The sequence below is a fragment of the Lethenteron reissneri genome, chromosome 3 (genome assembly GCF_015708825.2).
Source record: "Lethenteron reissneri isolate LAM-NWPU_2019-01 chromosome 3, ASM1570882v1, whole genome shotgun sequence".
Classification (NCBI taxonomy): Eukaryota; Metazoa; Chordata; class Hyperoartia; order Petromyzontiformes; family Petromyzontidae; genus Lethenteron; species Lethenteron reissneri.
The window spans coordinates 5,633,464-5,656,131 of NC_083781.1; the positions used below are offsets into that span (position 1 = coordinate 5,633,464).

At 44.5% G+C, this 22,668-nt stretch overlaps 1 protein-coding gene across 1 annotated transcript in view; it reads left to right on the forward strand.

The window, feature by feature from the left end:
* Positions 1-22,668, forward strand: part of LOC133347587 (guanylyl cyclase C-like) — a 71,205-nt gene that overhangs the window by 780 nt on the left and 47,757 nt on the right. The window contains 6 exon segments of the mRNA XM_061559990.1: positions 4,369-4,484; positions 7,131-7,198; positions 9,332-9,550; positions 17,941-18,086; positions 18,986-19,097; positions 20,208-20,331. Coding sequence (XP_061415974.1) covers positions 4,369-4,484; positions 7,131-7,198; positions 9,332-9,550; positions 17,941-18,086; positions 18,986-19,097; positions 20,208-20,331 — 785 coding nt within the window.

Here is a 22,668-nt window from a genome sequence, read left to right on the forward strand (position 1 = left end):
GCTTAATTAACTGATGGTGATGCCACTGTGCACTTTGAGGTTAGGCGGAGCGTTGAAGGCACACATGAAGGACATTATAGAAAGGTTGAGGGGGGGAATTATAAAAGTATGTATCAATAAATATAAATATCTCGAGGCTCGCCATATTTGCACTGAACTACTCGAGTAACAATCGATGTTTCTAGGCGTTGTGTGAATGATCTGCAAATGCGTTCTAAAATCAATTTAACACTTAGGCTTTCGTGACCAATATTTCCATCAGGCGGTGAAGCTAGTTGTAATCACCAAGCGGAATGTCGTTACTCAAATTGTAAAAGTTGTGGGTTTACTTAAATCCAACGCACCGGTGTGCTGAAGTAGTAACTAATTGACACGTTTTGTTCACGTGACAAATCTTACGAATTGTCTGTGTCGGGTGGTGGTGGGATTAACGACACATTTATATTCACTTGATTTAACCCGAAACATTTTATTACTAATGTTCTAAAATAAATGTCTTTCTATCAATTAAAATTTCCTGTAATAATAATCGATGACGATGGCCGTGTCAATCAACGAATGTGAGGTGGTCAATATTCACTCCGTTTACATATTTATGCCTTTATTGTTCTCATCCCATTCATGGGAACCCACCGTGGAATGTCTCTGCGAGCAACATTCGTGAAAGTTTGTCTCCTTAATCTGTGTCTTGCTACTTGAAGAATGTTACGATGAAGAAGAGGGCAGAGTTGAGCTCATGACGAATACCGCGCGAGGCAAACAAAAGTCACGCACAATATCTTCACCAAATAGGTGAAGATATCATCTGTGGGGCTAACGCAGCTGTAAACACACATCTCAGTAAGTGGTGGTAGCTGGGCAGTGGTGGCTATCAGCTCCTGCGATCCAGCACAGCGGAGGACAGCCAAGGGTATGGGCATCGCTGTGATGCCACACGGGCAGTGAGTTTCATATCGTCTGTGTGATCAACCCTGGCCTCCAGAGTGCCGCATTGCAGGTGTGCGTAGCCAACCACTAGCCCGGCTACTGCTCCAGCAGAGATTGTGCATGGCCAGTGGTCGAGACTAACGGCAGAATGGCAGCCAAAAGAGTGAACATGCCTGAGAGCATGGCAACAATGTAGCTGGAGTAATGAAAGCTCGTGTGCAGGCAAACGCGAACGATAACGACAGCTTGGAGAGGGCCTTCATCCAACAGTAGCTTGATATTCTCTGACGATGACGATGATAACATCTGAATAATACACTCAAGCTCACGTAAGAAATGTTTTTTTTTACAAATGACATCTTAAAGAAAAAACCATGTAATCATACAAATTATAAGTTACAAAGTGAGGCGTGCGTCGTGGCAAATCCATTAAATCTCCAGAGGGTTGGGGTAAATCATGCACCCATAATAGTGAGCACAAACACTCGGGCGTTAGAAGTTAACACATTACCACGGACACGTGCACAAACTGTGTGCGTGTTGAACTTCTTTCGCACCGTACGTAGCCAACCGTGCTAATCGGAGGTGCGGGGGAAGGACAACAAACTAAACACAAGTATGTAATTCAGTGAAATGCAGTGGAGAGGCAATTACTTCCTTAATAGTGACTTGATTGCAAGGATCCATACTCTTTGGTTCTTTCGGTAAAGTCACGTAGGTAAAAATAAAAAATAAAATAAAAATAGAAATATTTTTTTATAAAAGTAAATTAAATCACGACGTTTTTGTGTTGCAATCGAAACGTTGTGATTTTATTTACTTTTTTTTTACCTACGTGACTTTACCGAAATAACCAAAGAGTAGTGACTTGATTGTTTAAAATAAGGGTCACATTAAAATACTTGTAGGCGAAACGTCGTACTCAGTTTGTAAATGTTGTGGCTTGGCTCTCCAACACATTGGTGTGCTGTAATAGTGACGAATTGGCGACGTTCTGTTTACGTAACAACCCTCGCTAGTTGGCTGTGTCGGGTGGTGGCGGATTTTGGCGACACATTCATATATTTACGCGATCTAACCCAAAAAACCTCCATTATGGATTTGTATGCATGTAATGTTTGTATGCATGTAATGTTTACGTCACGCGTAATGTTAAAAACACACACAGACAGACATGTTCAGTGCATGTGAATACATGTGTGGACGGTGCAAAATTGAAGTCAGTTTGTAAAATGTAAACTTTGCTTTTTTAGTTTTACGAGGGCCTCAGTGGGTCAGCGAGTTGGGAAACATGGAGTCCTGTCCCCTCGCAATTCTACCAGTAGCTCCGGATTAAGATAGTGCGGGGCCTGGAGCATATGCTATAAAGGGAACCTAAATTAAAAAAAACCTGTAAATATTAAAACATAATTTTTTTTACTTGCATAATAAAGTAATTGTATTTTTTCATTTCCTATACAGCTAGATAATACGACAAATCGCTAACCTCAAACACCCAGTCGTTCATAAAAGTTGAAGGCGGTATAGTACTATAGTAATAGAGCAAGTGCAGAATCACTGAACCGAAATTGATAGCTTGAAAGCATTTAGCGCGGGACCCTTGAAAATGCGGGGCCCGTAGCTACTACATATGTATCTACTTTTGCTACTGAGATAATATAATCCGACACTGCTCTCTTACCTCCAATACCCAACGTGTATACGAAGCTGTTTTTCCGATTTCGGACTAAATCGCCTGCATTTTTGGTTTCCGTCACGATGGCGCTTATTAAACGACTACGACCGTTGTTGAATGGCTGTTCTAGGCACCGCTAACAAAGAAAGATAAACTACTACCGGTTGAAGTCTAACCGTGCTTATTTTTGCATCATGTCAAAATCTTGTAGTTTGAAAAAAAAAAACTCTTTGTATGATTTCTCAAGCGATGGCAATTTTAATTTGTGTTGGCCAGCCTGTGTCTCCACCACCTCATGCCAAATATGCGTAGCTCAGAACAGCGAACACCACCACATGTGTTTTAATCTTTTTGGTGTCATCACTGTTAGTACAGCTGCCGTCTGATTTGGCCAAACGAAAATTTCCCGTGAAAACATAAGATCGGATACAAAGTTGTGCAGCTTTTACATAATGAAGATCATAGACAGATGTTTAGTCCATTTAATTTCCTGCCAATCCCTGATAGTACTTCTGCCGATTTGTGGTCGTGTTGACTCTAAAAATCTATTACCCAATCGTATCGCCTCACTTTTATTGCTGAGCGTGGAAGGGAAGCATTTGCTGAAGGCGAAATCACCGTTTGGCGCGCAGGAGCACTGGCACAATGCGTGCTTGTCGCAACCTGAACGACGAAAACTCTGGGTTTATTTTACAACAAGTTGCGTCATCAGGATAATTGCCACAGTAGCGGATGTCTTCCCAGCCAGGACGGCGCTGCACAGAGGGCACGGGTCCAAGGTCGAACCCATCTACCCTCTGGGGTCAAGACAATGAGTAACGCTCAGTGGAAAAAAAACAACAACAGCGTTTGTGTCCTATAACTAAAATGTATACGGTACATTTCGATTTAAAGCTTTCATGACTGCAGGGATTCATCTTCTTGGTTCTTTCGGTAAAGTCGCGTCGAAGGAAAATAATAAAATAATAAAAATAAACCATAATAAAATATTGTATTATGTTTAATTTTTATTATTTTATTATTTCCCTTATACGGTACATGTAAAGTACTTTCGTCCGGATGAGGTCTCTGCTGATCGTGGGAGTTACTTGACAATATACAACCGCATTGGCCAGTGCTGGTTGGTGAAAGTGCGGAGCATAGATGTAGGGGCATATAAATACAGTCCAACAATGGACTTTTTGTGCGCACTGCCTTCTGCGGCCCACCACGTAGCCCCACAAGCCCTGTGACGACCTAGTTTGTGCATGGTGGCCGCCAATATCAGCAGCATTTGAAATAATGCTGTTCAATTCGTGTGCATGACAGTGTTTTCAGGAGGTCTGCAAGACACGAGAGGGCGTCAGGAGCGAGTTCGTGTAATGTTACGACTCCTCCTCCTCTGTCGAAGGAGAGCAGACCACAGTGGTTTACTCTGTGGCCCATTATTTGGGATTGCATGGTCACAAAATGCACCGCCGCCGATAATTTGTAACTTATAATGTTTGATTTACAAAGGAGATGTGAGCAACAACCTGTTGGTGTTCGGACGGGATTGATGGTTACTCCGGTGACATCCGTGAAAAAGAGCTTCATAGCTCATCGGATTCTTCCAGTGTTAATAAATATTTATGATTCCGATAAATATTCAGATTTTGAATGCCAAAGCCGAGGAGGAGCAAAATAATCCTGTGGCGCATGATCCTGCATCGCGGTGAACAATGTTGAGATGGATTGTAGTGGATGCGCTGTTGTTGTTCTGTGTGTGTGTTTGTATCTCTTCCTAGGTTTAAATGCGCACATCAATGCCACTTACGATAACTTCATCTCCTTCTCTGGAAATCCACAAAAGGTGTGCATAGACACGGACTGCGGGGCCAAGGAGAAACTCCAGGACATAACGGTGAGGCTGCCGGGAGCCGGCTCGACGAGGCGATGGCCATCCTCGTGCACAATTTACTTTACTGACATTTACCCGACCGTGAGATGTCAGATGTTTTATTGCTTTTATCCCCCTTTCATAGAGCAAACGTATAAAACAATTGCGAAAAGCACATCGTGCCGTTAATGAAACCACTATGAGGCCATTAATGCATTTTCTCTCGTCGAATGCCATTAATATAGACGCGAGGTTTTGTAGCGCTTTTTGTGAATCAAGTCAAATGAAGCAGCTGATGGAAATGCCAGGATTGTAACCACTTTATACAAAACTTTATTTTCATTCATCGTTGATTCGCTATCATTTCTTCTGCTTTTTTTTCTATTTTTGGATTTCCCTTACATCGTCTCTTTTCCGAAGTCCCTGTGATAACTTTGCTCGATTCAAGAAATGTGTCAACTCGTATTTATGACCACTGTTATCAGTGCTGTTTGTACCTGACTGCTTGGTGTTTTTGGGGGGCCTTTGGTCCTGTGCCCAGTGACCTTGCAAACTGTGCAAAAAATGAATGGCACTACACATGCCATAATATAAACATTTACTGAAAACATATTTAACGAAATGGTATTTGGAATATAATCGCGTGGAAAAAGCAAAGTAAATGAAAGCTGAACTCACCATCAACACGAAACCTTTTCTCGTGTTACAGAAATAATACGAGCAATATTTGACAAATAGGCTTTCGCGATCAATATTATCCATAATAATATTGATGATAAATATATAAATGTGTCGTTAAACCCACCACCACCCGACACAGCCAATAAGTAAGGTTTGTCACGTAAACAAAACAAGCCAATTCTTCATTAGTACAGCACACTGGTGTGTTTGAGAGGAGAGAATTGCCACGTTTTGTTTCCGTGACAAACATTACTAATTGGCTGTGTCGGTTGGTGGCGGGTTTAATGAAACATTTACATTGTCGCAATCTAACCCCAAAAACTTGAATATGAATACAAATAATGTTATAATTACGTATCTCTCCTTTTTGGAGTTTCAACAATTCCACTTTGAGCAAAGTTTTCCACGTGGGCAGAAATCAGAGTGAAATAGAGCACATATGTTTTGGAGATGTGGGATAACGTGGGCCAACTGTGTAGGTGTAAGGTTCCAGTGAAGATCTCTAGATCTTCTTGCGAGCTCTCGTGGAACGTTTTGACGTGACAGGTTTGACCAGAGGACCCCTGAGCAGAGGCCCCGAGTGGAGGTTTGGACCCCAAAGGTCCTTGCCTCCTGAATGTTCCACCTCGAAGGCAATAACATCCAGGAGACAAGAGGATGAAATGTTGTTCGTGTGAATTCTCCCTTGGATAGTACGCTGGACTTGCAATACAGAGGTCGCCAGTCCAATCTAAACTATGTTTTTATTTATAAGGTAAGGCCCATTGAGCTATATAGCATTTTTTTTAAAGCGACCTCTCCACAAATGATATCTCAACGAATTGGCTTATCTTTTGAAAACTTAGAACATTGAAATACTCTAAGCACATGTTTCTAAATGTGGAGGGAATAAAAAAAAAGCCAGAGAAAATCCACATGACCACGGGGAGAACATGCAAACTCCAAAAATACATGCGTCAGGGTTGGGATCGAACCCACGTCCAGGCGAGGGCGTTCACATGTCGCCACCGCGGTTCCGTCGGCTCAGCAGTTGAAACATTGAGCAAGTTTATTAAATGGCCACCTAGCAGCTCCCTCTTCTGTCCACCGAGACGTATAAATGGTTACACCACAGTTAGTCGAGCAGAAGGTTACACGTGGTTGAGTAAACTGTGGGTACTCGCTCCTTTATCAAGAAGTATAGGCAGCGTAGACGATTAGACTATAAAAACCATCTAGAGGAGCTCTCTCACGCACCATGTAGTGGTAGTATGTTGAACTTTTGAATGTTTGTTGGACCTCTTCTGCACCGTATGTCGCCAACCGTGCTAATCGGATGTGCGGGGGAAGGACAACAAACTAAACACAATATGTAGTTCTAAAGAAGTGAGTTTTCAATCTAGATGATTTAAAAGTGCATATCTCCAGTCGCTCCGTAATATCATAAGGAAGAACGTTCCAAACAGCCGCAGAAGCGTACCTGAAAGCGCGCAATGCAGTGGCCATCTTTGTTTGTTGGCTAGGCCAGGGGTCAGCAACCTACGGCTCCGGAGCCGCATACGGCTCTTTACGGGCTGCTTCTTGACGATATGTACATATGTACAGTATGTACTCAGATGCATTGCGGCTCTTGAAATACTGAATTTTGTACCGAATTGGAAAGAAATGGCTCTTCTTGTTATTTTGGTTGCCGACCCCTGGGCTAGGCCATTTCACCAGCAGCAGCATGGGCAAGACCCGTTGTTTTTATGCTGGCAACATTTGGTGATAACTGAGATATGGAAGGGGCTTAATGAATTTTGAAAACCTTTCAGCACATGTTCATGATGATCAGTATTGACACAACTATAAAGCACAGGTATAAAAAGGATCATGCGTTATATGTTCTCTTTATAGTTTTGCCGCTCTTGTCACATTGGTGTCTAGTTTATGAAAGCAACCAAACACGTAAAATGCCATATGCTGCGGATGTTGGCTCTATTTGACCTATTGCAATGTACTTTCCCACAGGAAAATAATTTACTTGGGTGTGCAGTCATCGGGCCAACATGCCAGTATGCAGCCTACGCATTGCTCAGGTATGGTATTTATAAGAAATTTACCCGTAAAAACAAAGTTTTTCACTATAAATCCTTTATATGCGTGGCGGCTAGAGTCCTCTCGTCCTTTGGCTTGAGATGGCTGCCACCTATGGGTCAGATGATTGCCTGCCACCATTAAGCAATTGGTAATTAAATATAATAAAAAAAAATTTTCCTAAAAGTGTAAAATTTTGAAAAAAACATTTTCACGAAAATAAATTGTCACGCACAACGAGTCTGTGTGCAAAATGTCAGCTCGATTGGATCACGGGAAGTGGGTTAAAAAACGACCGAAAGATTTGCACGGTCGTAAGCGCGCAAGCAAGCAAGCAAGTGAACTTAATATAAAGGATGTAAAAAAAAATAACAAGATTTGTAAATAATAATAAGACGTTTGAACTTGTAACGCAGAGCACAGAATCCGTTCGCTCTCATAGACAGAGAACGACACAGAGGCGGCAAGGAGGAGCCACAGACAAGTGGGAAGACGGCCATACAGAATAAGAATCTTTATTTATCCCACAGGATTTCGATGAGCTCCAAAGCTCTTTTTCACAGATGTCTAGTAGAGGCGGGTCAGAAAGCTATGACAACAAAGTTATAACAACAAACATGCGGTGAGCTGGCGGCAGAAATTCCCCAAGCACTGCGGCCCTATATATATGAAGATGTTATCAGCAAATAATGAGTGTTTACATGTTGAAGGAAACTGGAGCACCGGGAGAAACCACACGCATGCGAAGGAGAAACACCCTATCCTACACAGACAGAACAAGTGGAGTCCACCTTCTCCTGATGAAGGGTACGGCACATGGCCACCCATGAGGAAGGGAGTTTCGCAACATTTGTGCGATCCACCAATCATCGCTTCCGCAGGGCCGCATTACAGGCGTGCATAAGCCACCGTTACCCGGCCAAACACTTCCAATAAGTTGCTGCCGAGTTTAGATTTTTTGTTTCGGTCGCCGCTTAAAAAAAAATCGCCTTGCTTAAAGTGTCATGAATCTCTTCAATGACTTAAGCACAAAGTCAGGGAAGTTGCCGTGGCGCAACAGTTATGATGCTGAACTTGCTTCATCCAGAAGTTCCCAGTTCAATTTCCCGGCACGGCAGCTGAGACAATGGTGCACGGTTTTTTTTTGTTAATTATTTTTTATCGATCCAACCACGGAGGGGGGGTGGGGTGTGTACAACTTCCGTGACAGGTGAGTGGTGCATAGAGGGACAGGCGGCTCGGATAGACAACCAACGCGGACGCGTCGGGGGCCGTCCATAAATGACGTCACGCACCTAGGGGGAGGGGGGGGGTCAGACATTTATGACGATGTGTGACGGGGGGTGGGTTTGAGATTTGTGACGTCACATCAAAATGCGCAACTTTAAATAAATATAGACAACACGTTCTACTTAATTAAATAGACTTTTTGATAAATGTTTTCTCCTACAACATCAGAGTGCAACGACACATTGAATACGCACTACAATGACAAGAGTTTAAAGCGATTTGAAGCATGGTTTATATTTTTTGGGGGGGGGGGAGGAGCAGAGCTTTGTGACGTCATATTTGAGGGGAGGAGGTCTGACTTTTTGTGACGCCGTGTGACGAGGGGGGGGGGGGTCAAAAATCGTCCAAAATCGCGTGACGTCATTTATGGACGGCCCCTAGGACCGTAGCGTCATGTGGTACGTGGCGCGTCAGATCCCTTTTCTTCAGGGAAGGGGGAAAGAGGAGGTGGGGGAATCAGATGCACGTTCCTTAATACCTCCCCAGCCCCCTCCACCCCCACCCACCGCCTTTGTCCACCAGCGTTCGTCGATTGGCAGAGGTCGCGTGCGGTGAGTAAAAGTGTGGGTTCCTCTGACCTCTTCCAAGGCCTCCGATTGGCACGGTTGGCTACGTTCGGTGCGAAAAAAATCCCACATACATGGATTATTGAGTATATTTTTTAGCCGCTACACATTTCCACGCGATAAGCCACTTCGCCGAGCATTCATTTGTGGCCGGGTCGCTTCTGAAAAACTTAAAAAGCTATACAGCGTAGTGGGGCTTACCCCACTACGGTGAGCGAGTAAATTCGAGGGCTGCAACGTTTTTTTTAACCTTCAAACCCGCCACCTTCTCTTCTGCAGGGTGATAAAGCGCTACGAGAGGATGGTCGTTTCGGCGGGCAGCTTCGGCCTGTCCACGACCTTCGTGCCCGAGCTGACGCGCACCCTGCTCAGCGCCGCCAAGGTCTCAACCTTCTTCGTGGATTTCTGGAGACTTGTCCAGCCCCAGCGCAAGCCCGTGGCTTGGAGCACGGCCTACGTCCTGTCGGGAAACTCGTACAACTACGACGTGTGTTTGTGGTGAGACGACAACAACAACACAGCCCCCCACCCAACCCACAACCTCCCCCCCCACCCAACAGAAACCCTTGTTTTTATGGGGTCTGGCACCGTGATAGTTTTTGGGGGTGCCTATTTGTAAATTCAATCATTCCTTGCCCTTTACCGTTTTACCCAACACCCATAGCCAATGCCAAACACTCGATTATTATTTAGTTATTTAAGTTCCGTGTTTTTTTTATGTACGTATTTAAGTGTTGTATATGCGGTATTATAAAGGCACAACGAGAGTGCTGCGATAGTTGGGATGTGTGTGCAAGGTGGTAGAGGAACGGTTACCCAGACGGGCATTGTGGTGTACGTGTGTATGTTGAGCTTCTTTCAGCGCCATACGTAGCCAAACCGTGCTAACCGGAGGTGGTCTCCTCCATAAGCCCGACTACCATGGGGAAGACCCTAAGAGCAGGCGGTGGGATAGTGTTAGGGCATATCTAGGTATGGGTCTCTGTGTGAGTCCGAGTCTATGCGTCTCTGTGCAAGCCAAAATAAGAGCAGGCGTTGGGATGCGAACTGTTAGGGGGCAGAATCCTGGAGGTCGCTGCCCGGCTCCTGTGCAGCGGCTGCAGGATCTGGTGGAGGGAAGAAAGCGTTGGCAATGCGGTGTGGTGGTGGTGGCAGTGGTGGTGGTGGCGGTGGTGGCAGTGGTGGTGGTAGTGGTGCTGGAAGTGTGGTTCTGGTGGTGGCGGTGGTGGTGGCAGTGGTGGTGGTAGTGGTGCTGGAGGTGTCGTTCTGGTGGTGGCGGTGGTGGTGGTGGCAGTGGTGGTGGTAGTGGTGCTAGAGGTGTGGTTCTGGTGGTGGCGGTGGCAGTGGCAGTGGTGGTGGTGCTGGAGGTGTCGTTCTGGTGGTGGTGGCGGTGGTGGTGGTAGTGGTGCTAGAGGTGTGGTGTTGGCATCCAGCGCTATCAGCCACGATGGTGCCTTGATCTACTCAACGAGTCACGAAATGTAAAACTAAATCAAATTTAAAATGACCAAAAGCAACTGGTAGTAATGCGCGCAGTGATCCCATGGCTTTTAATGACACACATTCAAGGGATGCATCAGAGTGCTACAGCATTGCGTTGTATCCATTAAAGAGCAGTATATATACATTTTTAGGGGGTCCCAGAACATCCGAGTCCCACCAAGGCTACAGCCCCTAAAGCCCCTTGCACGAATCCGGCCGCTGCCTCTGAACGACACGGTGTTACGCGACACGAGCACAGGCCATTCACGCACTCGAGAGGCAAACAGACGAGGGTGGTAAAATGTTTATTTACCTAACCCTTGGCAAGAGTTAAGGACCCCGTAAAAGTAAAGGCATAATAGAACACTGAAGTTGCAACGGATAACAACAACAATATTTTGTGTTTAGTTTGTCGTCCTTCCACCGCGCCTCCGATTGGCGCGGTTGGCTACGTACGGTGTGGAAGAAGTTCAACATACCGTACATTTGTGAATCTACTGCTGGATGAAGGCCTCACCATACCCTGCTGGTTATGGGGGTTGTTTGACCATACTTCACCCTGTTGGTCAGTCCACGTTGGAGGGGAGGGGACTTCGGATTGCTCCAGATATGACAAGCTAATGATTCTAGTCGTACTTTTTGGTTCTTTCGGTAAAGTCACGTAGGTAGAAAAAATAATAGATCACGACGTTTCGATCAGGTGGGACAACCACAGCAAGAAAAAAAACTGCTGAGGTACGCCTACTTCAGCAGTCGTGATCTATAATTTTTCTACCTACGTGACTTTACCGAAAGAACCAAAGAGTATGTTTGCTAAATATTAGGGGTGTGTAAATTGGAGCATCGCATCATAAATAATTATCAGCGATTCTTCAGCTCGCTATACGTGGGTCTGATGTGGTGTGTGCTATACGGGTTCACGTGACCTCTGGAGCCACTCGTGGCCGCGATGTTTACCACAATGTAAAAAAAAAACGGTATTGATTTTTTAAACCAATTTCAGCCTTCCGTGGAATCACCGGGCAGGTAGGTGAATTGCGCATACCTGCGTAAAGAACCACTGACCCCAATATAACCCTTGCCATGTGCAGCACCCCACACCTGTCAAACCACAAGGTTTACCTCGTATTATTGTACAGGGAAATTGAGTTTTCAGGTCCATTCGGCGTACAGCCGTTTCAATACGGGCAAAAAAGTTTTGTCTATTTGTTTGTCTTTCTCCCTTGTGATGGGACATTGTAGGATGAACGTTGAAATTGATAAGGGGCAGGGGGTGACCAATAAGGTCTGAATTGGTTTGTAATAAGGTAGGACACTATGAGACCTCCTTTACCAGTAGCAGAATATAGTGATATGTTTTTACCCTTTTATCTGGTACAAAAACTGACACCTTTATACAAGGGATCATGTTTGCAATAACCACAACACACCCGATAAAAGGGTAAAAACCTATTACTACAAGGTAGGACACTGATAAGGGGTTGACAGGTATGATTGCGTCGCCATCATTAAATATATCAAGCATTCCCAGACAGGGTGAGAGCTTTCATTGTGACCAATTTTAACTCATTGTGGGATTTGGAAAAGCCAGATTTGTTTACGTCAAATGCAATCTCGGTTATAATGTGTGGGCATGAGCTTAGCAGGGTGGTAACTAAGACTGGTTTTGCACAGCAAGATGGCCATGGGTTCCATTCTCGGCGAGGGCATCTTTCTGTGTGGAGTTTGTACGTTCTTCCCCTGTTCTGCATGGCAGTAGAGTTGGAGCCAACCACCTACTACCTCACTGGGGGGTTTTGACATTCTTACATCTCCAGAACTGTTATGGCTCTGCATGATCATCAAGTCTTTGATTCATCACTTACCATAATGTTTGTGTGTGGTCTGTATTGTTTTTTAATTTGAACGGGAGGGGGGGGGTCTAATATTTTATATGGAGTCCTCTTGCCAATAACGTCAGGAAATCTAGCCCGACTCTGTCGATGAGATCCAGAAGGACGAAACTGGTTCGGCATTTATTGACTTGCTTAAACAAATGCTGCTCGATAATGTTGTTCGGGAAGTCAGCCAAACGGGCTCACGGAGTCAAACATGCGTTCATTCGTAGGTGGAGGCACACGACGGGGCCGTGATTTGACTTGCTGCTACCCACAGAGCAGTAGCTCGCACGTACAGTACTCCGCCGATTAATTCCCGGACTTTGACATCTTCCACTGAAAATTAATGGCCCAATAAAACGTTTTAGCGTTCACTCAGCCACAACATTATATTGTAGGCAGCCCATTGCATCAACATGGATGTAATAAAAGGTTCCAAGATCCATCTGAAGGTGCATGTGGTCAAGTTGATCACGTGTACACAATAAGCAGACACAGTTGACTCCAGTGTAACATGTATCATCTATAATACAGTTTTTTTTTGGGTTAGATCGCGTAAATATATAAATGTGTCGTTAAACCCGCCACCTCCCGACGCATCCAATTAGTAAATTAGTAAGGTTTGTCACGTAAAATAAACATACCAATTCGTTACTAGTACAGCACACTGGTGTGTTGGAGAGCAAATCCACAACATTTACAATCTGAGTACGACGTTTTGCCAGTGATAAAAAAGGAATACCTGTCTGTCCCACCACATAAAACAAATTCCAACTATTTGTACACATCCACCACATCCACTACTTTTACACATCCACAAATACCTTCTGGGATATCTCTAGATTAAACTCTACACCGAGGTAAAGTCAGTAATTAACTCTCAGCTAACTGGCTCATTGTGGGATTGCTATGTGAATTACCAATTGTATTACGCTATAATACACGGTGCTTAAAAAATTCTAGATTTGAAGCTTTCGTGACTGCAAGGATTCATACTCTTAGTTCTTTCGGTAAAGTCACGTAGGTAAAAAATGAAATTAGAATTAATAAAAAATAAAAAAATAAAATCACGACGTTTCGAAACATGACTTTACCGAAAGAACTAAGAGTATGCTTAAAAAATGTTTAACACTCATAAGGGACTATCGTTTTTAATGGCAAAAAAGAACGGATAATATATCGTAACATGATCACGAATTATTCTTTGGTTTTTTCGGTAAAGTCACGTATAAAGATAAAATAATAAATTAAATAATAACATACGACGTTTCGATTGCAACACAAGCAATCATCATCAGGTATAATGAAATAGCGACATAGAATCTAACCAGAAAACTATAGACAGACATATAAGCAGACAGATATCACCAAGATACATAGAGAGAGCAACCCAGATATCACCGTTGGAGGGGAGGGGACTTCGGATTGCTCCAGATATGACAAGCTAATGATTCTAGTCGTACTTTTTGGTTCTTTCGGTAAAGTCACGTAGGTAGAAAAAATAATAGATCACGACGTTTCGATCAGGTGGGACAACCACAGCAAGAAAACACTGCTGAGGTACGCCTACTTCAGCAGTCGTGATCTATAATTTTTCTACCTACGTGACTTTACCGAAAGAACCAAAGAGTATGTTTGCTAAATATTAGGGGTGTGTAAATTGGAGCATCGCATCATAAATAATTATCAGCGATTCTTCAGCTCGCTATACGTGGGTCTGATGTGGTGTGTGCTATACGGGTTCACGTGACCTCTGGAGCCACTCGTGGCCGCGATGTTTACCACAATGTAAAAAAAAAACGGTATTGATTTTTTAAACCAATTTCAGCCTTCCGTGGAATCACCGGGCAGGTAGGTGAATTGCGCATACCTGCGTAAAGAACCACTGACCCCAATATAACCCTTGCCATGTGCAGCACCCCACACCTGTCAAACCACAAGGTTTACCTCGTATTATTGTACAGGGAAATTGAGTTTTCAGGTCCATTCGGCGTACAGCCGTTTCAATACGGGCAAAAAAGTTTTGTCTATTTGTTTGTCTTTCTCCCTTGGGACATTGTAGGATGAACGTTGCAATTGATAAGGGGCAGGGGGTGACCAATAAGGTCTGAATTGGTTTGTAATAAGGTAGGACACTATGAGACCTCCTTTACCAGTAGCAGAATATAGTGATATGTTTTTACCCTTTTATCTGGTACAAAAACTGACACCTTTATACAAGGGATCATGTTTGCAATAACCACAACACACCAGATAAAAGGGTAAAAACCTATTACTACAAGGTAGGACACTGATAAGGGGTTGACAGGTATGATTGCGTCGCCATCATTAAATATATCAAGCATTCCCAGACAGGGTGAGAGCTTTCATTGTGACCAATTTTAACTCATTGTGGGATTTGGAAAAGCCAGATTTGTTTACGTCAAATGCAATCTCGGTTATAATGTGTGGGCATGAGCTTAGCAGGGTGGTAACTAAGACTGGTTCTGCACAGCAAGATGGCCATGGGTTCCATTCCCGGCGAGGGCATCTTTCTGTGTGGAGTTTGTACGTTCTTCCCCTGTTCTGCATGGCAGTAGAGTTGGAGCCAACCACCTACTACCTCACTGGGGGGTTTTGACATTCTTACATCTCCAGAACTGTTATGGCTCTGCATGATCATCAAGTCTTTGATTCATCACTTACCATAATGTTTGTGTGTGGTCTGTATTGTTTTTGAATTTGAACGGGAGGGGGGGGGGGTCTAATATTTTATATGGAGTCCTCTTGCCAATAACGTCAGGAAATCTAGCCCGACTCTGTCGATGAGATCCAGAAGGACGAAACTGGTTCGGCATTTATTGACTTGCTTAAACAAATGCTGCTCGATAATGTTGTTCGGGAAGTCAGCCAAACGGGCTCACGGAGTCAAACATGCGTTCATTCGTAGGTGGAGGCACACGACGGGGCCGTGATTTGACTTGCTGCTACCCACAGAGCAGTAGCTCGCACGTACAGTACTCCGCCGATTAATTCCCGGACTTTGACATCTTCCACTGAAAATTAATGGCCCAATAAAACGTTTTAGCGTTCACTCAGCCACAACATTATATTGTAGGCAGCCCATTGCATCAACATGGATGTAATAAAAGGTTCCAAGATCCATCTGAAGGTGCATGTGGTCAAGTTGATCACGTGTACACAATAAGCAGACACAGTTGACTCCAGTGTAACATGTATCATCTATAATACAGTTTTTTTTTGGGTTAGATCGCGTAAATATATAAATGTGTCGTTAAACCCGCCACCTCCCGACGCATCCAATTAGTAAATTAGTAAGGTTTGTCACGTAAAAAGAACATACCAATTCGTTACTAGTACAGCACACTGGTGTGTTGGAGAGCAAATCCACAACATTTACAATCTGAGTACGACGTTTTGCCAGTGATAAAAAAGGAATACCTGTCTGTCCCACCACATAAAACAAATTCCAACTATTTGTACACATCCACCACATCCACTACTTTTACACATCCACAAATACCTTCTGGGATATCTCTAGATTAAACTCTACACCGAGGTAAAGTCAGTAATTAACTCTCAGCTAACTGGCTCATTGTGGGATTGCTATGTGAATTACCAATTGTATTACGCTATAATACACGGTGCTTAAAAAATTCTAGATTTGAAGCTTTCGTGACTGCAAGGATTCATACTCTTAGTTCTTTCGGTAAAGTCACGTAGGTAAAAAATGAAATTAGAATTAATAAAAAATAAAAAAATAAAATCACGACGTTTCGAAACATGACTTTACCGAAAGAACTAAGAGTATGCTTAAAAAATGTTTAACACTCATAAGGGACTATCGTTTTTAATGGCAAAAAAGAACGGATAATATATCGTAACATGATCACGAATTATTCTTTGGTTTTTTCGGTAAAGTCACGTATAAAGATAAAATAATAAATTAAATAATAACATACGACGTTTCGATTGCAACACAAGCAATCATCATCAGGTATAATGAAATAGCGACATAGAATCTAACCAGAAAACTATAGACAGACATATAAGCAGACAGATATCACCAAGATACATAGAGAGAGCAACCCAGATATCACCATGTATCTTGGTGATATCTGTCTGCTTATATGTCTGTCTATAGTTTTCTTGTTAGATTCTATGTCGCTATTTCATTACACCTGATGATGATTGCTTGTGTTGCAATCGAAACGTCGTATGTTATTATTTAATTTATTATTTTATCTTTATACGTGACTTTACCGAAAAAACCAAAGAATAATTCCTGCAGTCACGAAAGCTCCAAAATTAAGAATGATCACGAATGTATGTTAATAGCTTAAACAAGTTAAAGTGTCTCCACTTGTTCGCCATCATTGTCAACACGCGCCTGAAATCTTCTCCAGGTGGTCTCCAGAGCCCGGAGGCACATTTATTGCGGTGTTGTTGCAAATCCTCGGAAGTGGTAACATTTTTTTGAAGCACCCTGTATTGCTCACTGAGTGCATCCTCAATTTACAGCCGTGCTGATAGTATTTGATCGTAAAGATTCGGTCATATACTTTATTGCTGTTGTTCATGGAAATGATATGCATCATGTAACTGCGAATCAATACCTCGTTTTAAAAAAAGATAAAAAAAATATGTTGACCATGGCCCCAGTGGCATGACTGTACGTGGCCTCGTCTTGAGTTCTGGTGGGAATGAAACCGGTGTGTTTATTGTTGGCTTATACCATGCATCGCAAACGTGCATGAAGAACATTTTATTGAGCCGTATATTTAGCTACGGCGGAGCTTGCCGCCAAACTGATGTAGGCAAAAATCAGTTCGAGGGATGTGCTCCCGATTTTCAGATTAATCAGTAAAATACGAACATCTGACCAAGACGTGAGATTTCAGACGATCCGATGTTTTTCTTCGATTTATCCAAAAACCGGATACTAAAAATGTAACCAAACAATTTTTTTTTATTTTAACAGGTAATGCCCACTGAGCTATATGCAGTAGCTGTTTTTCAGAAACGATCTGGCCACAAATGATCGCTCAACGAGATGGCTTATCATGTAAAAATTCATAGCAGCCTAAACGCATGATTTTTAGTGTGGAGGGAAAAACCCAGAGGACCCAGAGAAAAATCCACATAAGCACAGGAAGGACACGCAAACTCCAAATATATAGGCACCGCGGTCGGGATTCAACCCACGACCTCCTGTATACCAGGCGAGGTAGTTAACATCTCGCCACTGCGGCGCCCCACAAGCGAAGTCACTCACGGGATGTCACTTCCACGCTTTTCCTGCCGAAGGTGCTGCCACCTGGTAATGGGTGACATCGGCGGCTGGGCGTGGTTGGCACCAAGACTTTTTAAATTGGTATCGAACGAAAACAATCAAATCTGAAACTCATTCCTAATGTGCTGTGTATAATAGTATTGTACACAATCACGACTAAAATCGCTAAATGTGATTGATTCTTTCTCTCTCTCCATCCCTCTCGCTCCCTCTCGCTCCTATCGCTTGATGCTCAGGTACATCCAGGCCTTGTTGGAAAACATCAAGGTGGCAAGTGGAAACAAGCTGTTTAACTCTACTAAGGCCGAGTTGGATAACCAGCTGATTGAGGTGCCGACACTGGACAAACTGCCCAATGCTTTAATGACGAGAGAGAGCAATGGTAAGTCCAAATCGTAGATTAGTTGGGCGTGGACATTACAATGCAACGCCTGTCATCACGTGGCGATGTGGAGGGCGCTGTATGTCCTGAAGAAATAGCTCCTATTATTCGCACGGAGTCTTTTAGGGGGCATCCACGCAGGAGATGGAGCGATTAAATCAGTTCATGTGCAGGTGCTCGCTACAGTGTTGCGTCGCGAGCGTGTGAGAGGTGTCGATGGCTTGTGGGTGGCCTTCATCAAGTAGTGTGGATTGATCATGGCAGATGAACCTGTAACATTTGATCAATATAATTATAATGAATGCAATGAATCCTGGATCTCCCGGATCTCCGCTCTGATGTAACGGTTTTTGTTTATTCACATTTGTTTTGTCTGTTGTGTACACCGTCTTGGTTTTGATCCGCATCGCATTTTGATCTGCAGTCACTTCGTGTGGGTCTTACCAAGAGTTTGCATGTCTCTCTCCCCGTGGTCTTACCAGGTAAGACCCAGAGAGCCATTCAGCTCTTTTTTGCAGAAGCGACCCGGCAACAAATGAAAGCTATACGAAGCGACTTATCACGTGGAAATGAAAAACGGTAGACAGACACTCTAAATGCACGTTGACTCTAAATGTGGAGGGAAAAACCGAAAGGCCCCGGAGAAAAATCCACGCGGCCACGGAGAGAGAGACACGCAAACTACAAATATACAGCAGGCGTCAGGGTCGGGATCGAACCCACGACCTCCTGTATACGAGTATAGTTCGCTAATATCTCGCGACCGTGGCGGTCCATTAACTCAAATTCCACCTTTTGTTCTCGTGCCTCAATCTGTACTGCATGGGCGGAGCGGTGATATTCTGTGGGGAAAATTATGATGACGATGATGATGATCACAGTTTTTTGTTCATGCCCAGTGGTGATATTCTGTGGGGACGTCCCGTATATCTATGAAGTGACCAGCTCGCTGGAGAAGTCTGTCAAAAATATCTTCCAGCAGCTCGTCTTTGTGGCTCTGGATCTATTTGGGTAAGTATGTTTGTACGTTGAACTTCTTTCGCACCATACATAGCCAACCGTACTAATCAGAGGTGCGGGGGAAGCACGGGAAACTAAACACAACAATCAGTTCTAGAGAAATTAGTTTTCAATTTATATTCAAAAGTGCATAGCTCCAGTGGCTTCCTAATATCGGAAGGAAGAGCGTTCCAGACCGCCGCAGAAGAAGCGTCTGAAAGTGCGTAATGTGTTTTGGGCAGAGTTGTATCGTTTGCTGAACAGCATTGCGTGACAATGTTATATATTCCTTGGGTCTTTCGGTAAAGTCACGTAGATAGGTTCAAAGAAAATAACAAAACACTACGACGTTTCGATCGCAACACAAGCGGTCGTCATCACCGCTCTGAGTTCTTCACCAAACATGTAGCCAGTGCGGAAGAGTAGGCCAAACACCGTCTAGAAGGTCCCTCTAGAACTCAGGCTACTGGAGGCGCCTCTGCATGCAGTAGCGAAAGATAGAAAATTACCTTTTACCTTAACCCAAATACAAACATTGCTAGCTCAGTATATAAAATTGGTACACAAGACTGGATGGGTAGTTCAGCTATCTTGTGACCCCCATTTCAGTCTGTAAAACTTAATATATTTTTAGGTAAGGTTTTTTTTTAAACAGAAATGAATATGGCAAGGAAAAAATGTCAAAGGTCAATTAATTGGGGGGTCACAAGCCATCTGGACCACCCTGGACACTGTGCTGTTCATGTCTCCCCCTCCTAGCGTCTACGCGACGCTCCCCTCCCCCTACCCCCCTCCCTTGCCCCTCCCCCCTCTTACCTATATAACCTCTTACCACGGCATCTCTCTCCCACTTCGGCAAACGTTGTCTTGCTGTGGGTTTCCCACCTGATGATGATTGCTTGTGTTGCGATCGAAACGTCGTGATTTAATTTATTGTATTTTATACCTACGTGACTTTACCGAAAGAACCAAAGTATGTATGGATCCATGCAGTCACGAAAACTTTAAATCTAGATTGTGCTGTTTTTACTTGTCCTGAAAATAATTACCCACATGGCTTTACAGTGGAATATTGTTACGTAAAGGTAATATGTGTTTGCCCATTTCTCATCTCGTCTTTAGTGGAGGTCATGTCGCCGCTGAGCGGAATTACACGATTAGAGGGACTGTGCTGATAGTGACTCTGCCTACGCTCAACGTCACTCTGCCCGTTGCAGAGCAACACAGAAACGCCAGCAATGCCAAGGTTTGTTTCATCACTAACAAAGACAAAGCTTCAAAACTAGGACAAAGATCTCCCTTATAACCTTCACAGGCACCTATGATGGCCGGCGCGGCACACAAGGGGGTGGGTGGCCAGCACCACGCCCAGCCGCCTTTGTCTAGCCAGTGACGATGTTTACACATCGCACCAGGTACTCATTTGAGGTTGAGTCAACCTTGGGGAGGCCGAGGACCGGTTCAGATAGTTGTCACCGGTGTTGAATGTGAGCGGGAATTTAACCTGCGTCGCCAGGTTAATAGCACAGCGCGCTCACCGCTATACTATCGCTCCCCACTATCGTTTAATCACACACAACAACAATTGCCATTCGCCACTAGTTGACGGTGACATCACCACGGCGCCTGTGCCAGGCTATGTGCACGCCAAGGCCATGTGAAGTGTCGTACGCCCGCCGGCAGGAGGTCACGGGGCACCACCTGTGCCCCATATTGTGCCAACTTGCTGTGTTTTAGCCGCCCGGTGCTCCGCTCATTGTTGTGAGCATCACTCATCTGCCCTCCATTATTTCTGGAGGGCGACTGCCTCCAACTGCCCAGTAGCAGCTTCCTTCATGAGCTTCCTCCACAGAGGCGGATCTTGACACCGCTGGAACCAATCATCGGCATGTCCACTCAGCTCCACGTCATCCTGTACCACATCACTCCATCTCTTCTCCAAAACCATGCCACGCTCGATTAGGCCCTTCTATCCTGCCGAACAAAAGCTGTTGAGGCATGTGGTGGCTGGGCATGCGGGCTACATGACCCAGCCAACGCAGCCTTGCCTGCCGGATGAGCTCACCAATGGGACTTTGTCCAGATCTTTCAAGGATTTGCGAGCTCCTCACACAATCCAGCCTGGTTAAACCCAGGATGGATCGTAGGCAGGCCAGCCTAAATGTTTATAACCGGCAAAGATGTTCCATTAGGGGGGTTCACGTTTTGCAAGCGTAGAGAAGGGAGGGCATGACCGTGGTCGAGAAGACCTGAAGCTTTGTGTGGAGTGACAGACCAGGTAGCTTCCACACAGCGGTACGCAACCAATGAAAAGATAATGCCACTCGACTGATTCGGAGTGAGACCTCTGCTGTCAAAGCGGAGCCGGTCATGAGCACACTGCCCAGGTATGGGAAACTCTCCACTTTCTCCACAACTGCCCCATCACCAACAGACTGTTGAGGCGAGCAATATTCGTGAGCACCTATTCAGCCCACTGTCAGAGAATTGACAATCTACCAAAACATTTGTTTTTCCCAGGAACTAATATTCATTGCCCCCTCCCCACCCCCCTTTTGGGAATAATGGTCCCCCGCCCTTCTTAACGTTTATACCCATTTTTTTTCCTGTACGATTTAAAGTTTTAAGATTTTATTTATTTCAGCAGGAATTGCCAAATAAGCTGTACGGCTCTATTTCAGTGTTCTTCAGTAATTTTCATAGGGGGGGGGCACTTTTGCCGACAAGACATCATCAGTGTGAGGGCTGCCACACATTTCAAACCATTGGGGGTTTGACAGCAGCACGATGACGATGATGGGGAGTATTTTCACTCTTTGTGTATTGTCGGAGGGCCGCACGTCACCAGGGGGCCGCCAGTGGCCCAGGGGGCCTTGCAATGAAGAACGCTGCTCTATGTCAGGAGCGTCCTGCGATGGTACAGAAGTACGTATCCAATTCTCATGACAATAGAGCCTGAATGCGGTGTGAGGGGACTAGTGGCCACGGGAGGTAATGACAGGGGAGTCAGCCTCCAGTGCAAATGCACTAGTGGCCACGGGAGGTAATGACAGGGGAGTCAGCTGTGAGTGCGAAGGGACTGGTGGCTACGGGAATGTTCGAGACGGGAGTGTGGTCAGGTGACGGTGGAGTCTGCCTGTGGAGCGAGCGTCCGGAGTCAGCGAGAAGGTTCGAGAAGGGGGGCATGGCCTTGTGTTCAGATATTAGGGGGAGATGTGCGGGAGACTCGGGGCTGTTGCATTGGGGATCTCCGCCTGATGTCAAGTGAACGTGTCTTCAATAAAGTGCCATCTCAAGAGAAGTGTGTCAAGTCGTCATTGCACAAGGAACTCTGACCAGAACAAATATTCACTGGTGGGACCAAACTTTCCTCCACACTGAGTAGGGGGGGAGTCATGAGCCAACCACCAGCAGCAAGTGATTGGTTGGTTGTATGATGATCGCCCACGAGAGACACCTACTGAAGAAGGATCATTGCCCGAAACGTTGCCCATTATATATTTTTTCCTTTCATTGGCGTCACAGTGTTGTTAACGAATGCTCAATTTGAATTTTGTTTTGGTCCTTGTGCATTACTGGTGGC